This window comes from Trypanosoma rangeli (assembly GCF_003719475.1).
Source record: "Trypanosoma rangeli strain AM80 chromosome Unknown Tra_15.4_contig_00039, whole genome shotgun sequence".
Taxonomy (NCBI): Eukaryota; Euglenozoa; class Kinetoplastea; order Trypanosomatida; family Trypanosomatidae; genus Trypanosoma; species Trypanosoma rangeli.
In genome coordinates, this window is record NW_021705781.1 from 36844 (window position 1) to 55344 (window position 18501).

At 56.3% G+C, this 18501-nt stretch overlaps 13 protein-coding genes across 13 annotated transcripts in view, besides 21 other annotated features; 2 read left to right on the plus strand and 11 right to left on the minus strand.

Annotated features, from left to right (window-relative positions):
- Window positions 1-320: 320 nt before the first annotated feature.
- Window positions 321-362: a microsatellite.
- Window positions 363-495: 133 nt separating this feature from the next.
- Window positions 496-514: a microsatellite.
- A 124-nt stretch (window positions 515-638) lies between these two features.
- Window positions 639-2120, minus strand: TraAM80_01839 (uncharacterized protein; the record flags this gene model as incomplete). The annotated part of the gene is made up of 1 exon (XM_029378867.1): window positions 639-2120. The coding sequence occupies one exon, from the start codon at window positions 2118-2120 to the stop codon at window positions 639-641; it is 1482 nt and encodes a 493-aa protein (XP_029241345.1).
- Window positions 2121-2178: 58 nt separating this feature from the next.
- Window positions 2179-2216: a microsatellite.
- A 252-nt stretch (window positions 2217-2468) lies between these two features.
- Window positions 2469-3713, minus strand: TraAM80_01840 (putative coiled-coil domain-containing protein 96; the record flags this gene model as incomplete). Its single annotated transcript, XM_029378868.1, has 1 exon — window positions 2469-3713. The coding sequence occupies one exon, from the start codon at window positions 3711-3713 to the stop codon at window positions 2469-2471; it is 1245 nt and encodes a 414-aa protein (XP_029241346.1).
- Window positions 3714-4110: 397 nt separating this feature from the next.
- TraAM80_01841 (uncharacterized protein) lies at window positions 4111-4464 on the minus strand (the record flags this gene model as incomplete). Its single annotated transcript, XM_029378869.1, has 1 exon — window positions 4111-4464. The coding sequence occupies one exon, from the start codon at window positions 4462-4464 to the stop codon at window positions 4111-4113; it is 354 nt and encodes a 117-aa protein (XP_029241347.1).
- A 96-nt stretch (window positions 4465-4560) lies between these two features.
- TraAM80_01842 (uncharacterized protein) lies at window positions 4561-4893 on the minus strand (the record flags this gene model as incomplete). The annotated part of the gene is made up of 1 exon (XM_029378870.1): window positions 4561-4893. The coding sequence occupies one exon, from the start codon at window positions 4891-4893 to the stop codon at window positions 4561-4563; it is 333 nt and encodes a 110-aa protein (XP_029241348.1).
- Window positions 4894-5915: 1022 nt separating this feature from the next.
- Window positions 5916-5964: a sequence feature (G-rich).
- Window positions 5965-6034: 70 nt separating this feature from the next.
- TraAM80_01843 (uncharacterized protein) lies at window positions 6035-6526 on the plus strand (the record flags this gene model as incomplete). Its single annotated transcript, XM_029378871.1, has 1 exon — window positions 6035-6526. One exon carries the CDS (start codon window positions 6035-6037, stop codon window positions 6524-6526), a length of 492 nt encoding a protein of 163 aa, XP_029241349.1.
- A 32-nt stretch (window positions 6527-6558) lies between these two features.
- Window positions 6559-6582: a microsatellite.
- A 117-nt stretch (window positions 6583-6699) lies between these two features.
- Window positions 6700-6761: a microsatellite.
- A 98-nt stretch (window positions 6762-6859) lies between these two features.
- Window positions 6860-7462, minus strand: TraAM80_01844 (uncharacterized protein; the record flags this gene model as incomplete). Its single annotated transcript, XM_029378872.1, has 1 exon — window positions 6860-7462. The coding sequence occupies one exon, from the start codon at window positions 7460-7462 to the stop codon at window positions 6860-6862; it is 603 nt and encodes a 200-aa protein (XP_029241350.1).
- A 53-nt stretch (window positions 7463-7515) lies between these two features.
- Window positions 7516-7534: a microsatellite.
- Window positions 7535-7604: 70 nt separating this feature from the next.
- Window positions 7605-7639: a microsatellite.
- Window positions 7640-7956: 317 nt separating this feature from the next.
- Window positions 7957-8013: a sequence feature (A-rich).
- Window positions 8014-8072: 59 nt separating this feature from the next.
- Window positions 8073-10019, minus strand: TraAM80_01845 (uncharacterized protein; the record flags this gene model as incomplete). The annotated part of the gene is made up of 1 exon (XM_029378873.1): window positions 8073-10019. The coding sequence occupies one exon, from the start codon at window positions 10017-10019 to the stop codon at window positions 8073-8075; it is 1947 nt and encodes a 648-aa protein (XP_029241351.1).
- Window positions 10020-10121: 102 nt separating this feature from the next.
- Window positions 10122-10146: a microsatellite.
- A 97-nt stretch (window positions 10147-10243) lies between these two features.
- Window positions 10244-10267: a microsatellite.
- A 33-nt stretch (window positions 10268-10300) lies between these two features.
- Window positions 10301-11209, minus strand: TraAM80_01846 (uncharacterized protein; the record flags this gene model as incomplete). The annotated part of the gene is made up of 1 exon (XM_029378874.1): window positions 10301-11209. One exon carries the CDS (start codon window positions 11207-11209, stop codon window positions 10301-10303), a length of 909 nt encoding a protein of 302 aa, XP_029241352.1.
- A 7-nt stretch (window positions 11210-11216) lies between these two features.
- Window positions 11217-11245: a microsatellite.
- A 111-nt stretch (window positions 11246-11356) lies between these two features.
- Window positions 11357-11384: a microsatellite.
- A 207-nt stretch (window positions 11385-11591) lies between these two features.
- TraAM80_01847 (60S ribosomal protein) lies at window positions 11592-12182 on the minus strand (the record flags this gene model as incomplete). The annotated part of the gene is made up of 1 exon (XM_029378875.1): window positions 11592-12182. The coding sequence occupies one exon, from the start codon at window positions 12180-12182 to the stop codon at window positions 11592-11594; it is 591 nt and encodes a 196-aa protein (XP_029241353.1).
- Window position 12183: 1 nt separating this feature from the next.
- Window positions 12184-12213: a microsatellite.
- Window positions 12214-12509: 296 nt separating this feature from the next.
- TraAM80_01848 (putative histone acetyltransferase) lies at window positions 12510-13946 on the minus strand (the record flags this gene model as incomplete). Its single annotated transcript, XM_029378876.1, has 1 exon — window positions 12510-13946. One exon carries the CDS (start codon window positions 13944-13946, stop codon window positions 12510-12512), a length of 1437 nt encoding a protein of 478 aa, XP_029241354.1.
- An 86-nt stretch (window positions 13947-14032) lies between these two features.
- Window positions 14033-14072: a sequence feature (GA-rich).
- Window positions 14073-14202: 130 nt separating this feature from the next.
- Window positions 14203-14232: a microsatellite.
- A 437-nt stretch (window positions 14233-14669) lies between these two features.
- Window positions 14670-14715: a microsatellite.
- A 178-nt stretch (window positions 14716-14893) lies between these two features.
- Window positions 14894-14956: a microsatellite.
- A 123-nt stretch (window positions 14957-15079) lies between these two features.
- Window positions 15080-15112: a microsatellite.
- Window positions 15113-15223: 111 nt separating this feature from the next.
- Window positions 15224-15260: a microsatellite.
- A 190-nt stretch (window positions 15261-15450) lies between these two features.
- Window positions 15451-15479: a microsatellite.
- Window positions 15480-15589: 110 nt separating this feature from the next.
- On the minus strand, window positions 15590-16663 carry TraAM80_01849 (nucleoside hydrolase; the record flags this gene model as incomplete). The annotated part of the gene is made up of 1 exon (XM_029378877.1): window positions 15590-16663. One exon carries the CDS (start codon window positions 16661-16663, stop codon window positions 15590-15592), a length of 1074 nt encoding a protein of 357 aa, XP_029241355.1.
- Window positions 16664-17559: 896 nt separating this feature from the next.
- On the minus strand, window positions 17560-18081 carry TraAM80_01850 (uncharacterized protein; the record flags this gene model as incomplete). Its single annotated transcript, XM_029378878.1, has 1 exon — window positions 17560-18081. One exon carries the CDS (start codon window positions 18079-18081, stop codon window positions 17560-17562), a length of 522 nt encoding a protein of 173 aa, XP_029241356.1.
- A 188-nt stretch (window positions 18082-18269) lies between these two features.
- TraAM80_01851 (uncharacterized protein) overlaps window positions 18270-18501 on the plus strand; it is a gene marked incomplete at both ends in the record, with an annotated part of 498 nt that continues 266 nt past the window's right edge. Inside the window, one exon of the mRNA XM_029378879.1 lies at window positions 18270-18501. This exon is cut by the window's right edge and continues 266 nt beyond it. Within this exon, the coding sequence (XP_029241357.1) occupies window positions 18270-18501 (232 nt within the window).

The window sequence follows — 18501 nt, forward strand, 5'->3', positions numbered from 1 at the left end:
GGGGGAAAAATGTAAAAACGTGTCAAACGGCTTCTACGCAGCGGCGTCAACGCAGGTGCGGCGGTGAACATGTCGCCTTCCCCTCTACACTTCTGTTGCCTACACGCCTGGAGAACTCCCCTCCGCCATCTTCGCGCCGCTGCGGCGTTCTTCCAATTTTCTTTCCTTTTTGACATTCCGTCATTCACCGGCTGCGGTAAAACAAAACACAAAACTTTTTTTTTTAAAAAAAAAGGAGAGTGCAAGAGAGGGAGAAGGGAAGGCAAACACAGCAGGCAGATCCACAAGCAGCAAAAATAATGGCACCACCCCTCGCCAGCCTTTCTTTCTTCTGTTTCCTTTCTTTTTTCTTTTTTCTGTTTCGTTCGCTCCCCCTTCACTACCGCGCTCGCTGCCTTGCCTCCCCTGCCCTCCTGACCCGGTTTCCCGTGCGCCTCTCCAGTCATCCACATCAAGCTCCCGCCGCAAAAGCACCGCCACCAACAACCATGCGCCTGTGTGTGCGTGTGTGTGTATCTTTTTTTCCCCTTCCTCTTACATCACTAATGGCTGCTACACACCTGCCGCACCGCGCCCCCGCTTCATGCTTCGTTGCGCCCTGTTCATGCCTTGCACCCCAATGACACACGCACGCCACGTCAGTTGTGGCTGCCCGGCTCAAGCGGGGATCCTGAGACGTACTCCGCGTACTTTGGATTCTTTATGGTCCCGGCGAATGCGGTGTCCTTCATACTCGCCTCCACCTCCTCCACATAGTGGTGCTCCGCCTCTACCATGCGTTGCAGCACGTTTTGCATGCGGCACTTAAAGTTGCGCAGGAATCGCTGCTGATAAAACTTACGCAGCTTAATGCTCACGCTCCTTGTGTAGGTGACAAAGGCGGCAGACGCCTGCGCCCCGACGAGTTCGTCACAGTAACGCCAGAGGCACAGCACGTGGTCAATCGTGTCCATCGCGGCGTCAAGGTACGAAACCTCAAAGAGTAGTCGTTCGTACACCCCACTCTTCCTTTTGGCCTGAAACCGGTCCATTGCAGTGGCGGCCACGTCAAAGAAGCGTCCAGCTTCCAGCGTCACCTGCGCAAGGTCTTTATTTGCAGAGGAGACACCGAGGACGCTGGCGTATTTCTCGAGCGCCGCCGCCACCTCCTTCGTGGCGGTGACGGTCTCCACCGACTGCTCCATGACAGCAAGGTACGGACGCGCCGCCCCGAGCAGGGCCTCACGGTAATCCCCAAGAAAGCGCATCTCACAGGTCCAGTAGTTCACATCCTCCATCGTATTGAGTACCTCCGCGCAAGCTGCCTTATTGCCAGCCAACTTCCGACCTTGCTGTTGCTGTTTTGGTTGCTGTGCTGGGGGACTCTCCCCGCCGCCGCCCATCCATGAATGCAGCATCCCCACAAGCTTCCGCACAACCTTAGTGGACTCACCGGTGAAGGCGGCGACGGACTCGGAGCCCAGCAATCCACCCTTGCGTGAGCTGTGGGCGTCGATGGAGGCATTGCACTGGCGAAACCCCGCGAGAGCGGATCGCATGATGCTGATCCAGTCCTCAAAACTCTCGCGGGGCAGCTGAAAGAAATGTGGGGTGTGCGCAGAGAAGTATACCAGCTCGGGGTTCACGGCAAGCTCGCGAAGAAATCGCACCAGTGTGCGCTGCTGCGTGAGTAGGATGCTCTCATTGGTTAAAAAGGTACCAAAGTTTTCAAGCTTTGACTTGGGCGGTAGCGGCGGGACAATCATGGTGGGAAACTGGTAGGCGAGTAGCGTGCGAAACTCCACCAGCTCGCTGTAGCGGCGATCCACCTGCGCCGAGGAGGAGGCGGCCCACTGGCAGCGTTGTATTCCGTGCTCCAGCTGAGCCTCATGTGGTCCCTTCGGAACATCCGGCACCGCGTGCTTACTCGAGTCGGTAGATTTAATGGTCGTCATGATGGGAAAGAACGTGATGGGCCTCACAAAGCCGGTGCCCAGCACAGCCGCGCCCACAACAAAACGCACCAGCGGTGTTGCGTCCGCCGGCATCGCAGCAGTGCGGATAGTTTGGACAAGCACAGGCTGCTCCTGTTGCCGCTCCTCAAACGCATTTTCACTGCCAACCGAAAAGGCAGCCAACATATATCTTTGAACGTGGTCACAGAGGACTGAAAGGCGAATGGGTGGCCAAAGGGAGGAGAAGAAACAAACAAACAACGAAAGGAACAGTAAAACAAAGGCGGAAGAACACACAGACTGAGCGAGAGCGAGGAGTGAAAATAATACATCAGGGTAACGAAGGAATAAAAGGAGAGGGTGGCATGCGAGTCTCTCCAAGAGAGGACATGCATTTCTGCAAGTTCATACCACCACTGTACATTGTGTCACCGGCCTCTCTCTCTCTCTGTATGCACCTTTCTCTTGTCTCTACAGAGCATCTCGTGTTACTGTCATGCCGGCAACCCACTACTTCCGCACCTGCCGGTGTTACTACGTCATCGCCCTCAGTTGCGCCACCCCCACATTCGCTGGGTTGCCCAGCGCCAGCGTCTTCTGCAGGCCGTTTAACACCACTTGATTCCGGTCGATAGCCGCCAGCAGCTCCTTGTGCTTCGCGGCGTTGTCCAAGACGTCTTGCCGCATCGCCTTGCACGCCGCCTTACGCCTCTCGTAGTCTAAGAGGAGCTTTTCGGACCCCACCATCGGCATCTTCTCCCGCATTTTAATGTTGCTGGTGGCGAAATGGTCGCGGCGCCGCTTCGTCTGTGCCAGCTTGTCGCGAAGCTCGTTGAGTTCCTCCTCCGTCGTAGACACCTGCCGCCGCAGTTGGATATTCTCAACCTTCATAAACTCCAGCTTCTCCTTCACGTGGGTGAGCACGTGAATGGTGGTGGTGACCTTGCGCCGCAGCTTCAGCAGGTCCTCGTTGCGCTCCTCAATCTTCTCGTTCAGGTTTGTGTTCTCAATCTTCAGCTGCTCAAAGTCGATGAGGTTCATACCGTCCTGCTGCAGATCCCGCTGCGCAGCGGCTCGCTGCAGCTTCTCCAGATCGTGGCAGAGTAGCAGGTGACGGATGCGGGCGTTCCGGATTTTGAATCGCTGATCCTTATCCCGCTCGAGGAATGCCGCAATTTCCTCCGCCGTAAGCTGCCGGTGAGTGCGCACAAAGACCGACTCCTGGGCGAGTTGTTTGATGTACTCACGGAACTCCTCCTCCTGCGCCAGCGCCGCGTCAATGGTGCTCTGATGCTGCTGCTTTATCTCCGACAGCAGTGCCCCCGCCGCATCCTTCTGGCTCTGCACCACCTGCTGCTCGTCCCGCATCTGCCGCACCGCCAGCCAGTACTGCTGCTCTGCCTCAGGCGAGACCGCCTGCGGCCGCTCCTCGCCCTTCCGCTGCCGCTGCAACGCAAAGTGTCGCGCCAGCTGCCGCTGGCAGGAGAGGCTTCGCTCCACCACAGCCTTGCGCTGCTCTACCAGACGGGTGTACTCCGCTAGGAGCCGCTGCGGCTCCTCCGTCACGCTGACGGCAGCCGTGGGTTCCTCCTCTTTTGCGGCCACCACGGCGGCTGCAGCGGCGGCAGCAGCAGCACCGAGATGGACCGCCTTGTCGCGCCACGTCTCCGCCTCGGCCTCGCGTCGAGCGGCATACTCCTTCCAGCGCTTCTGAATTACCTCAGCAGCCTTCACCCGCAACGCCTCCTCTTTGAACTGCTGGTCGTCGTACTCGTACATGTTTGAGCGACTGCGCCCCACGCCAGCCTCTCTAACTACCCCACCCTACCCGTGACGCACACACGAGACTAAATGCAGGCGGAGGAGTAGTAGTCGTAGTGGGGTGTAGTAACAGCCACAGCAACACCCACACCGGCAGGTCTAGAAAAATAACAAAACCAAATAATGATACCAATAAAACATGAAAGAAAGAAAACATGGCAGAGGCGCACTAAACATGTGATAGTTCATAGCTGCGCATCACTTAAAAATTTTGTGCCACACACACACAAACACATGCACCTCCCCGCGGAGCAATACGATCCCCTCCAAGGACGCCTTTGACACGTAGTCACACCGCGACATCTACAGGGGCGTCAGCAGGGCACTCGTGGTCTGGCTCTGCTGCCTGTTGCCCTCACCCTCCTCCCTCACCCGCTGGGGCCTCGTCATGGATTTCCCCCTGCACCACGTCTCCCGTCTCCCTCGCTTCTTCCTCTTCCCCTTGTCCTTGTTGGCCATGCGGCCTACGACGCACCTCCATCCGGGCGGTTGTCAGCAGCCTCATCAAAGACCGCTCCACCAGCACACGCGCCTCTGTGCACTGCAGAGAGTGCGGCATCACAGGCGCCGCCCCCGCCGACTGTGTGCTGACATGAACAGTCATCGTGCCCGCGTCCACATCGACCAACGCCCATGTGGGAACCTCGTCGCCGTGTATCTCAAGTCGCGGCTGGCCAGTGTCGACAAGAAGCTCCTTGCAGCACCACATCACCACCTCGACGGCAACAATCTTCTGTGCTGGGCGACCCACGCGAAGGCTACACACGCCCGTTTCCTTCTCCAGTAGACTGATGACACTTCCTTCCTACCCAATGACGCGATACAGCTCCGCGCGGTGCTGGTTGCCGAGGAAGCGTTCCACTAACTCCTGCACCGCCGCCACAGACGCCTGCATCCCGCGCAAAGTCACTACGCCCCGTGCAACGTCCAAACAGGCGCCACTCGCCAATTCAATACGGTGGACGTTCGCACCGCGTTTGCCAATGAGACGCGCCTGCAGTGTGGCATCGTACGGCAAAACCACCTTGCGATTGCACGCCGCCTCCGCAGCGGCAATCTCCTCGATGGCTGCAGTAGCCACAACAACATCCGCCTCACCACCCACAGCAACGCCACGGCCAACGCCAACCCCGTCCATACAGACGGCGACACCAAAGTTCACCCTGCAACTGCTTCAGTGTTGCCCCACCTTCACCTACGAGCGCTGTTTTCACTTTCGGCGAGTATGTCAATAGGCAACACCGCACCTGTTTCTGCAAAGCTGCAAGGTGTTTGTCGATTGCCCACAGCTACGCAACAAGCAAGCTGTGCGCCTTCCTTATTAGTTCAATTTCGACACTAGCCGTGGACTTCTTTTTTTCGCGGCGCTCTGCCGACCCTCACCGCTGCATCGCTACGGCACTGCTCCACGCACCAAGTTTGCGGAGCGAGACGTGCATCTAAGGCGCCACGTTCCCGCAGTTGCTATCGTTTTTTTTTTCCAACTTCTGCTTACGGCGACACGGCTCCCGCTCCGCTCGCTCTACCGAGGAGAGGCGCATGCGATTCACACGCGCCTCACAGTCCTCACACAGGCGTTGAAGCTGCAACGTCTCGCGCTCCATCCGGAGCTCTGCCTCTCGTGCGGCCGTGGTGTGTGTGTTTCTCTCATCCTCCAGCGCCTACAGTTCCTGCCGCACCCGCGACTTGTCTGACTGCAGCGACATGCGGCCGTCAAGTTCCAAAAAAAGCCGCTCCTTTCTCAGCACGAAAGCGTCGATCGCGGAGTTCATCTCCGCCACAAAACTGTTGACCTTCGACGCATGCTTGGAGGGGCAGCTGCTCCTCGACAAGAGGACGCTGCGCAGTGCCGTACGGGCGGTAGCGTGTCACCCTCGCAGCGCTTGTGCTTCCTCCAGAAGTACACGCACCTGCAGGTCTGCAACCACATCGAGCCGCAGAGAGAACAAGACAGCGACTAGAACCCCCGTCATTATCACCTCCTACGGATGAAAGTGCTCGCAAAGAGTGTGTATGCATGTTGTTGTGCATGCACGCGCGGAGGAGGAAGTGGCAGAAGCAAACGAAAAGAGAAATGCCTGGTCCCGTGATGCGCACAGACACACACAGAGAGACATGTGCGCACGTGTGTCTATGCACGCAAGTAAAACGGAAGAAATTGAGGGAGAAAAAGGAGGAGAGGGAGAGGGGACAAGGCAAGCTGAGAGGGCAACGATGCCGCGGCATCACCTCATCATGCACTGGGCGGTTCTTTGACCGGCGCCGCGTCGGTGTTCCACATGGGGGTGAACTGTTGCTTCCGCCGAAGCGTGCGCTTGGCGTTGGTCTCGTCCACCACACGCTTCTCGAGCTTCTCGAGCCGCTCCAGCGAGAAGGACTTGATGGGCAGCAGCTTCGGTGGGCAGAGCAGCTCCATGGGCTCCTCCACCTCGTGGAACACAAACCCACTGGTGGGGAGGATCTCCACTGGTGCCTCCCCGCTTGTTGTTGTCGCCGACGGCGCGGATCTCATACGGCTGCTTCTCTTTCCTTCTGCCTCTTCTTGTCGTGTGCGTGGGGGAAAACAACAACAACAACAACAGAGAAACACGAAGCAAAGCGCTTGTCAGGGTCTAAATGTGGTGCCTGTCTGGACACATCTGAGAGAAAAGCACACGCACGCACGCACGCACGCAGACACCGACTTAAACGCAGCTGTGTACTTCAGGCATGCAGGCAGACACACTTCTGAAAAACCACAGGGAGACAAAAGCGCCCGCACAACCACCTGAACTGTGCGCCTGCGTGTGTGCATGCACAATCTTGCTGCTGCTGCTGCTGCTGCTGCCCAAAGATCTCATTTCGCTCCCTTAGCGCCTTTCACTTTTTTCGTTTCTTTATGCCGCTCTGTGAGGGCAGAGCACCGCTCACAAAAGCGTGAAGCCACAAAGTAAAAAAAAAAAAATTTTTTCTTCTTCTTTTTTCCCCTCCTTTTCTTCCTTTTCTTTCTTCTTTCTTTTTCTTGTTCCACCTCTCATTCTTACCTCGGGTTTATCTGGCCGTTCCCCGCGCTGCCGCGGCTGTTGTGTTCCGTGTTAGTTACGACGACTGCCTCTTCAAAGGGCTCAAAAAAGCGACATCTCGTCCTCGACCTCAGCGGCCTCCTCCTCGATATGGACAGCGGGCCGCGGGCCGTTACTTTCGAGCGCCTCGCCCGCCAGTACGTGGTTGAGCTGCGCCTCAAAGTTGGATTGCGAGATGGTGAAGGTCTGCAGAAACTGCTGCCTCCACGCAATGGTTCCGTCGGCCTTCACAATGAAGGCCATCGGACAGGACATGACGGTGAGGTTCGAGACCTCTGCGTACGTCTTGCCGGTCGCTTTCTTGTCGTCGAAGAGGATGTGCGGCGGGGCAAGCCGCAGCGGCTTCTTTGTGTTCTCGTCCACGATGTTCTTGTTGAGGTACTTCTCCGTCTTCTCCTTATCCGCATCGTTGCTGATCGCGACGAAGACCACCTTATCGCCGTACTTCTCTGACAGAACCGTCAGCTCCTCGTTGACGGGGTCGGCGCCGCGGTAGAAGGTGTTGAAGAAGTACAGCACGTACACCTTGCCGTGCTCGAGGGCCACCTTCTCGCCGCGGAGGGGCTCGAGATTGGCAAGCGACGGCGCGGTCTGGCCGAGAGCCTTGTCGTCGCAGTACGTGGTCACATCGATGGCGTCCGTCATGGTTGTGTGAATTGGATGTCGCTGGCTGGGTACCTCTGTGGCGACAAGGAAAGGAGAGAGAGAGAGAGAGAGCGGAAGAAGAAGGGGAAAATAAGTTCAGCAGCGAGCAGCGACGGCAGTGAGCCGCAAAACACCCAACATGTATATATATATATATATATATATACATACATATATCTAAGGAATATGTGGATGAAGTCCTACTTTTTCGCGCCTCCATCACTCGAGGATGAAAACGTACAAACAAACCATAAAAGCAACAGTAAGCTAATAAACCAATTAAATAATAGTAATAATAACAGAACAAAACAAAAGAAAGGAATTAAAAATTACGTGACGTTAATCCCACGCATCTATTTGTCTGTCTCACGCCGCCATGCACATTTCCTCTCTCTTCTGTAAAGTAACACAGTCTGTGTGTGCCGGCTCCTCTCTAGCCAGCAGCAGCGTGCTGCGGATGGAAGTGGCGCGTCTAATCCTCCCATGCAGCCTACAAGAAGAAACAACACAAGAAACACACACACAACAAAAAAAAAAAAAAGAAGAAAGAAGGGAATGAGAACACGACGTCATTGACGCCCGCCTGCCCCTGCATTGCAAGCATACGCCATCACCCGCCGCACATGCCACCGGCTGATCCTCTCGCCGCGGTGGCGGCCTCAAGGACCCGGATAAGTGCCCTTGTCCGAGCAAACTGGTGGTCAAAGACGGCGCTGCACGGCACAGCCCGCACCACACCGCAACAAAACTCCGTCTTCCCACGATCTCTGCTCCCTCGCGCGGCGGGACAAACCTTGCATCGCCGATGCATGCCATGCAGCCGCCCACGGGTGCTTGCCGCGACTCTCTCCTCCAGTTGCGCAAGAAGGGCGACAGGTAGTTCAAAGGGGCCGCCGGAGGTGTCGCGCAGCCACAACAGCAGCGACCCTGCAGCGCTCGTCATATCGTCGCACAGCGCACCAGACTTCCTCACGAGGAGAGACATCTCCATGAGCGAGAGGGCCGCCGTCAGAACGCCGACGGCAAGCTGCTTTCCAGCCGAGCCCCCGTCGTCGTCGTCGTCGTTATCCCCAACATTAATCGCGGCGCCGCCAGGACACACGGCGCCGGCGCACTCCCCTTGCAGCAGCGTCATCACCTGCTTCTGCTCCCGCAACGCCTCGTGCAGCATCGCAGCTGTCACCGGTTGCCCCAGCAACGCCGCAGCGTAGCAACGATGACGCAACAGGCGCAGCTGCAAAATGCCGTGCGAGAACTGCAGTGCCGCCACCACATTGTCTTTCCGCTCCCCCAGTTCTTCACTAGCTGTCCGGGCCGTGGTGGCACATTCCTGCAGCAGCCGGTTGGCACCGCGCGACCTCTCTCCTCCCATCAATAAACATGCGGCTGCGTCAAACAGCACATCGCACAGCATCTCCTGCATACCAGTCTTCAGTAGAAGCGCCATGACTTTCGCACCAGTCGAATGACATGGTTGCTGTTCCTCTTTTTGTAGTAGTGATATCTGATCCCTCGCAATGCGTGGTGCTGTATTCATGCAGAGGCCGCGGTAAAGCTGCTTCCGTAGAGTGATGAGGCGCTGCCGCCACTCACGTACGGCTTGCTCCGCAGACGTCGTCGCGTCAGCGCGGCGTTGCCGAATTCCACGCACAAGGATCTCTGCATAGGTTGGCTGCGGGTTGCTCTTTACCTCCTGCATCGATTCATCTTCTGCAGACGCTGTGGAAACCTCCGCTTCCCGTTGGGCCTCCATAAACGCCGCTGACAAATCACGCTGTGGCAGGCCATCCGGAGACGTCTCTCTGTGGGTTTGCTTCGGCGGAAGCGGCGGCGGCCCCTCAGACATGGGGACGGCGCGGCCTGGTGGGGTGTAAACCGCCCCTTCCTTCGCTGTTACCACCGCAATATGCATCGTCGCCTCCTCATTTGCCTCTGTAGCGGCGTCCTGGACGCGACCACAGAGCGGCAGCGCCTCCGTGACACGCCAAAGGAACGCGGCACCGACGCTGATGCCGCTCTCTGCGGGGGCCACCCAATTCAGCCGCCACACCGCCGTGTGGGTGGCCTCGCCAGCACCGCCGATGCCTGCTGCCTGTTGCATAAACAACAGCAGATCCGCCCATGTGGCCTCCGTCGCCGAGGCAAAGGCGACAGTGACAGTGTCAGGGAGCTTGGTGCCGGGCTTTATTTTGTCTAGGCGAAAGATGTGGACCTCACTCAACGGATGCGGGCGGGCGTTGACGAGAAGGCTGCAGAGGTACTTGCTGCTGACAGATATCAGCTGAAACTGCAGCGGCAAAAGCGACGAGCGCGGGTGCAGCAGAATGGCATCCTCCTTCTTCCCCCGCCGCTGTCGCTGCTGCTGCTGTGGCTGCGGCCCCATCCACGCCGTCTCCGCGGCGGCACAAAGAGCAGAAGCGGAGGCCTCGTGATCTCCGCACTCCTGCGGCAGAGGGCCGGACAGCAGGGTGCACTGCCACATCCCGGAGGCCGGGGATTTGATGAAACCCTCCCCGCGTGACTGCACACCGTTCGCAAAAGTCAGAAGCCGCGGCATGAGAGAGACGAGGCCGAGCACAGTAACCGCACAGACGCACCACAAATAACTTCCTCCTTCTTTCCTCCCGTCGTCGAAGCAAGAGAGTGGGCGCGGGGATGATAATAGTAGTAGTAGTAGTAGTAGTGAGACGAGGAGGACAGAAGGAAGCTAACAAACACACCCAAGCGAAAACAGTCGAACTGTAAGAGCAACAACTGGTGGTTCGCCACACAAATTCCAAGCACCACACCAACACCACCACCACCTACTGCTACAGGGCCCGCAGCTCACTATCTGCGCTACGCAGACTCCATGACGAGCGCGTGGTGCAGCAGGAAGTCCAGCAACAACTGTGGGTAATATCGACGGAAAACGGACAGCGGCATCGTCAGCGGCGTCTGCTCCTGCCCGTCATTGTTTTTCATGAGAAAATACCGCACGACAAGTTGTTCGCGCTTGCCGAGCAAAGGCGTTTGCGCAGTGTGTGCGAGCGCGCCGTCGAAGTTGCACTGACGGTGGAGGTGCTCCGCCTCTGAGCGGCCACTAGGAGGCCCGCAACTCGTGACGGTGTCGTGCATTTGGCCGCTTCGCACGAGCGCGGCGGGCGCAATGCCATATATTTTTATTTTCGATGCGTCACGACACTTATCGGTGCCTGCGCCCAACTCGAACTGCATCGGTGCCGGCGTGCGACGGGCAGCAACGGCGCAGGTGTGCATGAAACTCACGGCGTGTTGTTCCCGCCAGCACTTTTCCAACTGCAGCGCCGGGTCGCACGCGGGGTCATGCTCGCCTTGACCCTGCAGCCGCTTCTTCTTCGTTGGGTTCAGATCAAGCGAGGTGGCGTCCGCCAAGACACGCTCACCGAGGGCCACGAGCGACCCCCTGCTCTTCGCCCCATCCTCGGCGCCGCTGTGCACGATGATGCCGTACAGCGGCGGGTCCACCTCCGACACGGGACTTGCGTCTCGCGCACGTTTCCACCCCTCACCTCGCTGTGCCCACGACGCGATGCGCTGCAACGCCGCGGTCTCCTCGCGTGCGTCCACCTCGCCGACAAGGCCGGCACAACAGGCGAGGAGGTGGCAGCGAGGCTCCCATGTGTCGCATACGTTGTCGTACCCTGCCCACTGCACGCTGTACTCCACCGCACCATCGTCCGGGTTGATGCGACGGCCGGTGACGCTGATGACGTTGTCGTCCCGCATGCTTCCGCACGCAACACACCCACACACAACACACACCCTTTTTTCTTCCTTTTTCTGCCTCCGTCCCTCGACTGCAGATAGCGTCATACCACGAAAGACACAGAAAACAACAACAAGAAAACAAGGAAACCAAGAGAAAAAGAGGCGGTGTGTGTGTCTGTGTGTGTGTGTGTGTAGTAAATGAAAAATAAGAAACCAAAAACGTCCCAACAATAAGAAAACCACGACGCCCTCACGCACTACCCGCAGCATCAAGAGGAAGTGGAGAAGAGGCGTTCATAATTCTGTTCCGCACGCACTCCGTTTCTCCGTGCAATTCCGCTATGAAATCATCATCCGCATCATTTGGCTCGGGGGAATAAGGGGGAGGGGGCTGCGCCGTCTAAATGAGTTCCACCGTGGCACCGAGCTTCTCGAAGAGCCCCTTGAGCTTCTCCGCATCCTCCTTCCGCATGTTTGTCTGAACCAGCCCCGGGCACTTTTCGATGGCGCTCTTCGCGTCCGAGATGGAAAGACTGGTGACGGAGCGGAGCTCCTTGATTAGCTTTACCTTAATGTCCGGCGTAAACTTCGCCAGCTTGACGTCGTACGTGGACTTCTCCACCTTTTTCTTCTCCGTCTTCGAGGGCTCCTCGGCCGCTGCAGCCCCCGCCCCCGGCGCCGCTGCTGCCATCGCCGCCGCGGCGTGCGCTGGCATCATAACGCCGCCGCCAACACCGCCGCCACCGAGGCCGCGCAAAAGGGCTTTCTCGTAGAACTCGTCAGTGTGTCCGAGTTTCTTGAAGATCAGCCGCTGCAGCTCAGAGAGCTCCTTCAGCGTCAGTTGCGAGTACGCCCCGGCCAACTCTTCCAGCTTGAGGTTGCTGCTGCTGCTACTGCCGGGCTTGGTGGTGGTGGTGGTGGTGGTGGTAGCGCCGCCGCGGCCTGCGGCCACGCGACTGAGGGTCGGAAAAATAAAGGCGATGCGCCGCATGTCGTTTCTTTGCTTTTTTTTTCTTTTGTTTCTACTTTAATAATAATAATAAGAAACTGCAACGAGGCCAAAAACCCCCTCCACACGCAGGAAATGGCACAACACAAACGAAGGGGAAACACCAAATAGATTCTCGGGAGCGGATGACAGTCGTTGTGGAGATTTATTCGTTTTTTCCGTTCTGCTGCTGCAGGCAACTGAATAAGAAGAGACAGAGGGCCACAACCAACACACAGCGCAGATGTGTCTGCAAAGGAAAACCACAAGCCGCAAAGGGGAAGCACACCATATATATATGTATATACGGGGACCGGACAACGCGAGGCACTAGAAAACATGCTGTCGTTTGCTTGCGGCATTCCCTTCCAACTCCTCGCTCTGTGTCACGTAAATCGGTGGGGTGATGTCCTGCTCCTTCAGCTCGTAGTACATGTGCGGACTCCAGCTCAGTAAGTGGGGGTAGAAGACATAATTATGCCCACTCCGCTCACGCTGCAGCCGTCTGGAGTAGCAGCGCTCAATGCTGTCTTCCGACACAACAATCTGCGTTCCGCTTAGCAGACGCAGGTATTGCAGCGTCCGCAGGACATCCGACTGCGAAATATACGTGGCCTGCACAAGGTAGTCGAGCGTGGCGCAGTGGTTCTCCTCCATGGCGCGGGCGAGTGCGGAGACCACGACATCTCCCCAGTATCCTAAATAGAGCTTTTCCCCCAGGTCACTTAGCGGCTTCTCGGGGGAGCCAATCTTGCCCTCCCGCCGCGACAGTTCGTAGCTCAACTCAATCAGAAACCGTCCAATGCCGCGACTCTGGAACTGCGGCAGCACAAGAACACAAGAAAGGTTATACATCTCCGGCGAATGTTTTTCTTTGCTAAAGTACCCCAGCACCTCCAGCCCGTGCGGCTGCACGGCGCACAACACGTAGAATAGAAATGGTGTCATGTCATGATCGAGCGCCTTGTGCTCTAGAAACAGCTTGGAAAGAAGAGCTAAATGCTCGCAAAAGACGGGCTCCACCACCGCGTCCATCTCGAGCACGACGAGCTGGCGCACAGGATCGCGGTAAATCTCGTTCCCTGGCGGGTATCGTTGACACACAAGCCGCAGATGTCGCACCACGTCCTCGTGTGCCGTAAAGGGGTGAAGACAGAAGGGGCAGATATGAAGCACAAACGACGTGAGAGCGGCGGCGGCCCGAAATGAACTCTTGTCATTTTCCTGGCGTAGCCGAAGCTCCAGGTTTCCCGCAAAGAGCTCCGCATTCTGCTTTAGTCCCTCCTGCACCTGGGGTCGGGCGAGGTGGTAGGGAGAAAAGTACCACGCATCCACTTCATGGGGCCCCATGCATATTTTGTGAATATTCTTAGGCCGGGAGAAAAATGAGCTGTCCTTCCGTGCCCGCGTTGTTGACACCTTGACGCAATTCTGCAGGTTATTGCGTTTGGCGGAGGAGGTCGGCGTGGCGGGGCTCCGCGGGAGCTCGTCGTCCTCCTCTGCAACAAGTCGGCTCTGCCCTCGCGTCGTGACACCGCCACCGCTTGGTTTGTTCACCTGCTGCTTGCTCGCCTGACGCCCCTGCCGCCTCTCCTTCAGCTCGCTGGCGGGCAGCCAGCGGTCCATGCGGCTGTCCTGCTCAACGTAGTGCACATAGTACAGGTACTGGCCTGTCTCAGCGTCCAAGGACACCTCCTGCACAATCGCGGCGTGGAAGGTCCCGTGCAGCGTTGCATACACCTTCTGTCGCGCCTCGAAGACTGACATTTCCCTGCTTGTTTTTTTTTTGTTGTGTGCATGTGGCAAGAGGCGACAAGCACAAAGTCCACCACATGCCCGTGTACACAAAGTGGGAGAGGGAGAGAGAGAGAAGTAGAGGCTGCAGAGTGAGAGCAGGTAAGCGTCACAGGCACCCTTTTTTTTCTTTTTTAATTCTTCTTGCCTCATGTGCATGCACCCGCACCTCCTCCTCCACAGACATCGTAAAGTTCTCAACGTACAGGTAACCAAACGTAAAACTCCTAAAAAAAAAAAAAAAAAAAACAAAAAACAAGCAAGCAAAGGACAGTGTGGAATGAGGAGGGACGGTGGAGTAGAAAACAAAAGGCCACAAAAGCATGCGCTACAGTCGTGCGGCCTTCACTTGAGCACAGAAGCGCCTGCCTTCAGAGAGGCATGGGGGAAAACACAAGCGACTCCCCAAACGCACCTCCTCCACCCGCCACGGGGCAACAGTGCCACAAACTGCCCCCCACAACGCGCGGCGGGGATGTACACAATACCCGAGGTATATGGGCCGACAAGTGTAAAAAGAAACCCTCCATGAAGGCGGAGCGAAGAAGGGGAGAAGGATTGCTTTGGGACGGGGCGCGGCGATAGAAAAGGTGTGAAGGACAACCGACAGAAAGAAAAATAAAAAAGAGATGAAAATAGCGGGAGCGAGGCCCTCCTCCCACCTCCACCTCCCGCGCAACCCCCTACACATACGCAAACAACAAAATAAAATAACGAAACGACAGCAACAACTCAACACCAAAGAGGAGGAAGGCAACAAGAGAAGCCACATGGGCCACACGTGGGGAAGAATAAATAAAGCAACCACTTCCGTTAACCAACTACAAGCACCTGGTAATGCTAGAAACACCATCAGTAACGCAACGAAAGACGGCAGAGGAAAAGACAACCACTGTCAGCGTCTCTCGCCGAATAAACTATTTTTTGTTTTTTTTTGTTTTTCCCTATTTGTCTTCTTTTTTTTTGTCTTTTTTTTTCTTTTTCGCGTATTTTTATCATGTTCTTCGTCTGTGTGTTTCTTTGCTCCTTCCCGTTTCCTTTTTTGCTTTTACAGCAACATACCAAGCAGACTCGAGCAGGAGGATAACTTCAAGGGGCAGACACTGATATATAGATGATACATACATGCATACATACATTGGCGCAGATTGAGCGTGAAACAATCAGGCAGACGCATTCCCTGCACAACGGCCCCACCCCCTCCCCCTCCCCCGCCTTCCCTCTTTCCTCTCTACGCACTCGCGCCGTAGTTTCTTTTCTCTTTATTTGTTTATTTATTTTTTATTTTTCCTATTCTTCCTTGTGAAGACAAGGGGAGATTAAGTGCCTCTGCCTGCCAGGCTTCCTCCGTAGCATGGGACCCCCGCACCTCGCTCTCTGCCTCTGATGGTCCTCATTTCCGGCAGAACACATTTCACGCATGATGAGTGTCCTTGGGCCTTCATCTCTACTTCGCCAGCCTCGTTTCTCCGCCTCGTTTCTTTTTTTTTCTCTTTCTTTATTTCTCATATTCGTCCTCTGCCCCCTCTTCCCCTTTTCTTCTTCCCCTGCCCGTAAAGGTGCTGTGCACCGTCACGCCAAAGGAGCCGCCATGATGTACGTGGTTGACGCAGCGCCTATAGGGGGTAATCAACTATTCGCCGCATGACATCCAGGAATATATCAGGGTTCACTTTCGTGACGACGCTGCAGTTGCGCCAGCGGCCCTTCTTCGCCATGGATTGGTCTGTGCCGTACCAATCGATACACGTCGCCCCACGAGTTTCCCGCCCCCGCATCTCAATTGTGACGTACGTGAGGAAGCTGTCCTGCAGACTCTCTGGGTAGAGCGCCACAAGCATCGCCACCGCATCTGGTATGACGCAGGTGACGTCCTGCGTTGCCTCGGCGTCGCCAGTGTCAGCTCGTGTTCCATCCCCGTCAGGCCGCGTGAAGCACTCCAGGCGCTGAAACATTCTTTCAATGAACATCTGGGATCTGTTTTGGCACACCGACCTGAATCCCTCTGAAGTCTCGCACCGGTTCACCCAATCATCGTAAAACCTCCACGGCATGGCACAGTTCACCGTCACCTCCCAGCTCACCAGCTGTATGGGCTGCTGGATGCCCTTGTGGTGAAACACAACAAACGCCGCCTCAGGGTCGCAGTGAAAGTTGAACTCCCCCATCAAGTTCGAGTTGCCTTTCCCCTCACTTGTACCACCCATAATCGTCACTCCGGGTTCCGTGTCGGAGCCAAGCACCGAGAAAGCACCCGGGTCTAGGCGGATAGCAAGAGCTATGTTCGTCAAGGGCCCAATGCACACCAGCTGGTACACCTCATCCTCCTTGGGTTTGGCATCCCTAAGAATATCTGCAAGGGCCAGAGCGGCGTGCTTCTTGGGCTGCGCTGACACCCGCGCCGACGGAGGAAACCCAGCGTCGCCAAAGCCATCCCGGCCAAACCCTCCCCACTGTACCGTTTCACGATCAGTCACAAGTGGCCCATCGGCGCCACGGTAAAAGGGAATGTCCCGCCCGTAGAGGTCAAGCAGTTTTCCAAGATTCTCCATCCCCTGATCCACATCCACGTTCCCCCAGACGGCCAGAATGGCCAGAACCTCTACGTCAGGGTGCGTCATGGCGGCCATGATTCCAATGGCATCATCGCCTCCACAGTCCGTGTCGATAATGACCTTCCGTCGCACCATCGCTGTTGAAAGCAGAAGTTAGCACTAGCCTCAACGACCCCCCCCACTGTTTATCTTCCTTGTTTTTATTACCTGCGCGTGTTGTTTGCAGGTCCGCTACACCCTTCGACGCCTTATTCCTAAGTGGTTGTATTACTTTTCCACAGTGCGTGTATGCCTACTGGCTTGCCCTTCGCATACAGGAAGCACTCACTACCCTTACCAGAAGCGACAATGAGGCATGCGCATCGCACAAGAAACAAAAACAGCAGACATTTTATTAATTCCACATCTCTTCCACCACTCCTTCCCCGACACAAGCAAAGAAGCAAGAAGGATGCGCCCACCGCCCACCGTTCATCACAACAAGTTGAGAGTTCCACAGAAGGAACTCGTCGGCGCACACAATACGTATGAGCATTTGCACGCATACATGAAACCAAAAGCATGCCACGCATCCACGGGGGCAAAGAGGGTTTAGGTCACTTTGTCATCAGTTTATTATCGCCCCCACCCCCTCACCAATAATACGGAGGCGTGTTGGCCATCGTGCCGGGTAAGTACCAATGCGCGAGACAAAGGACTCTCCCATGGCAACTCAAACACGCATCAATGTAATTCGTTTGTCAACTGCAGCTTAGCACAACGCGCTAGAAAAAGAATAAAAAAAAAACAAATCCGGCGCAGATGTCGGCCAGTTGACATCCGAAGCGAGAGACGCTCAGCGCTTGGTCGGAGAGCACACGCGCATTCCCCCAAATATATATATTTCGCTTTCGCCAGCGTCAACCAGAATCCAATTTTTATTTTATCTTTTCCTGTTCGGTGTCATGCCTCCAAAATGGAAAGCTGCTGTTGCTTGCCTCTATTCATTGCAGTTCTGCCCTGCGAGCCCACCTGAAGTGTCATCCTCCTTGCTACTTCTTCAGGCCGTACAGACGGTAATGGGCGTAGTAATTCTCCTTGGGGTACTTCCCACCGTACCGCCGCAGAAAGTACCCGCCACTCTCCGGTGATGCAGCTTGCGGAGCTCGTGGGCCCGCCGATGCACTTCTTCCCCTCCCTGCTCTATTCGCACGGTAGGCCCGTAGCAAGTCTTGTATTTGCTCGTACGACGTCTTGCAAGAGGCCACCGTTTCCGCTGCCGCCCCCTTGCGAACCTCCATCGCAGGTTCACGGTCTGGTTGCGCCTTCGGCTTCTTTCCGGCATGGGCAACAGCGAGAAACCTAGACCTAGAGCGACTGTCTGCGCTTTCTATCCGACTCTTGGCCGCCTTAATGGCGCTACGACGCGTTTCAGCACGTTGAGTTTCGTCCGTCACGACAGCCTCGTTGAACGGGGGAGATTGGATGACTGTAAAGGCAGTGCTGTCATCATTACGGAGTAGACCAACATCGTACCGACCCAAACAGTGCAGGCTCCTCACCATAGAAGCCATCATTGTACCCACGTCATAATTACTCAAAAAGAATAGCTTGCAAATGGTGTCTCGCACTACTTCGTCCAGATTCAAGTAATGATCACCTGCAGCGCTTGTAAATTCCTGCAATGCAGCCTCCTCTAGACGGCGTCGTGCTTCCTCACTTATAACTCGCTGAGGCGGGACTCCGATACCAGCTGGCAGAGATGAATCGGTTGATACCTGTGCGAAATGTGCTGCTCCTGTCACCTGGGATGTTGTTCCGGGCGGCACAGACCCCACTGGAAGAAAAGAACTCGCACAAAGAGCTATCGGCGGTGGTGGTCGCGGCACTGCGGCTGCTGGAGGTGGTGGCACTGCGGCTGCTGGTGGTCGTGGGGGCGGTACTGCGGCTGCTGGTGGTGGTGGCACTGCGGCTGCTGGAGGTGGTGGCACTGC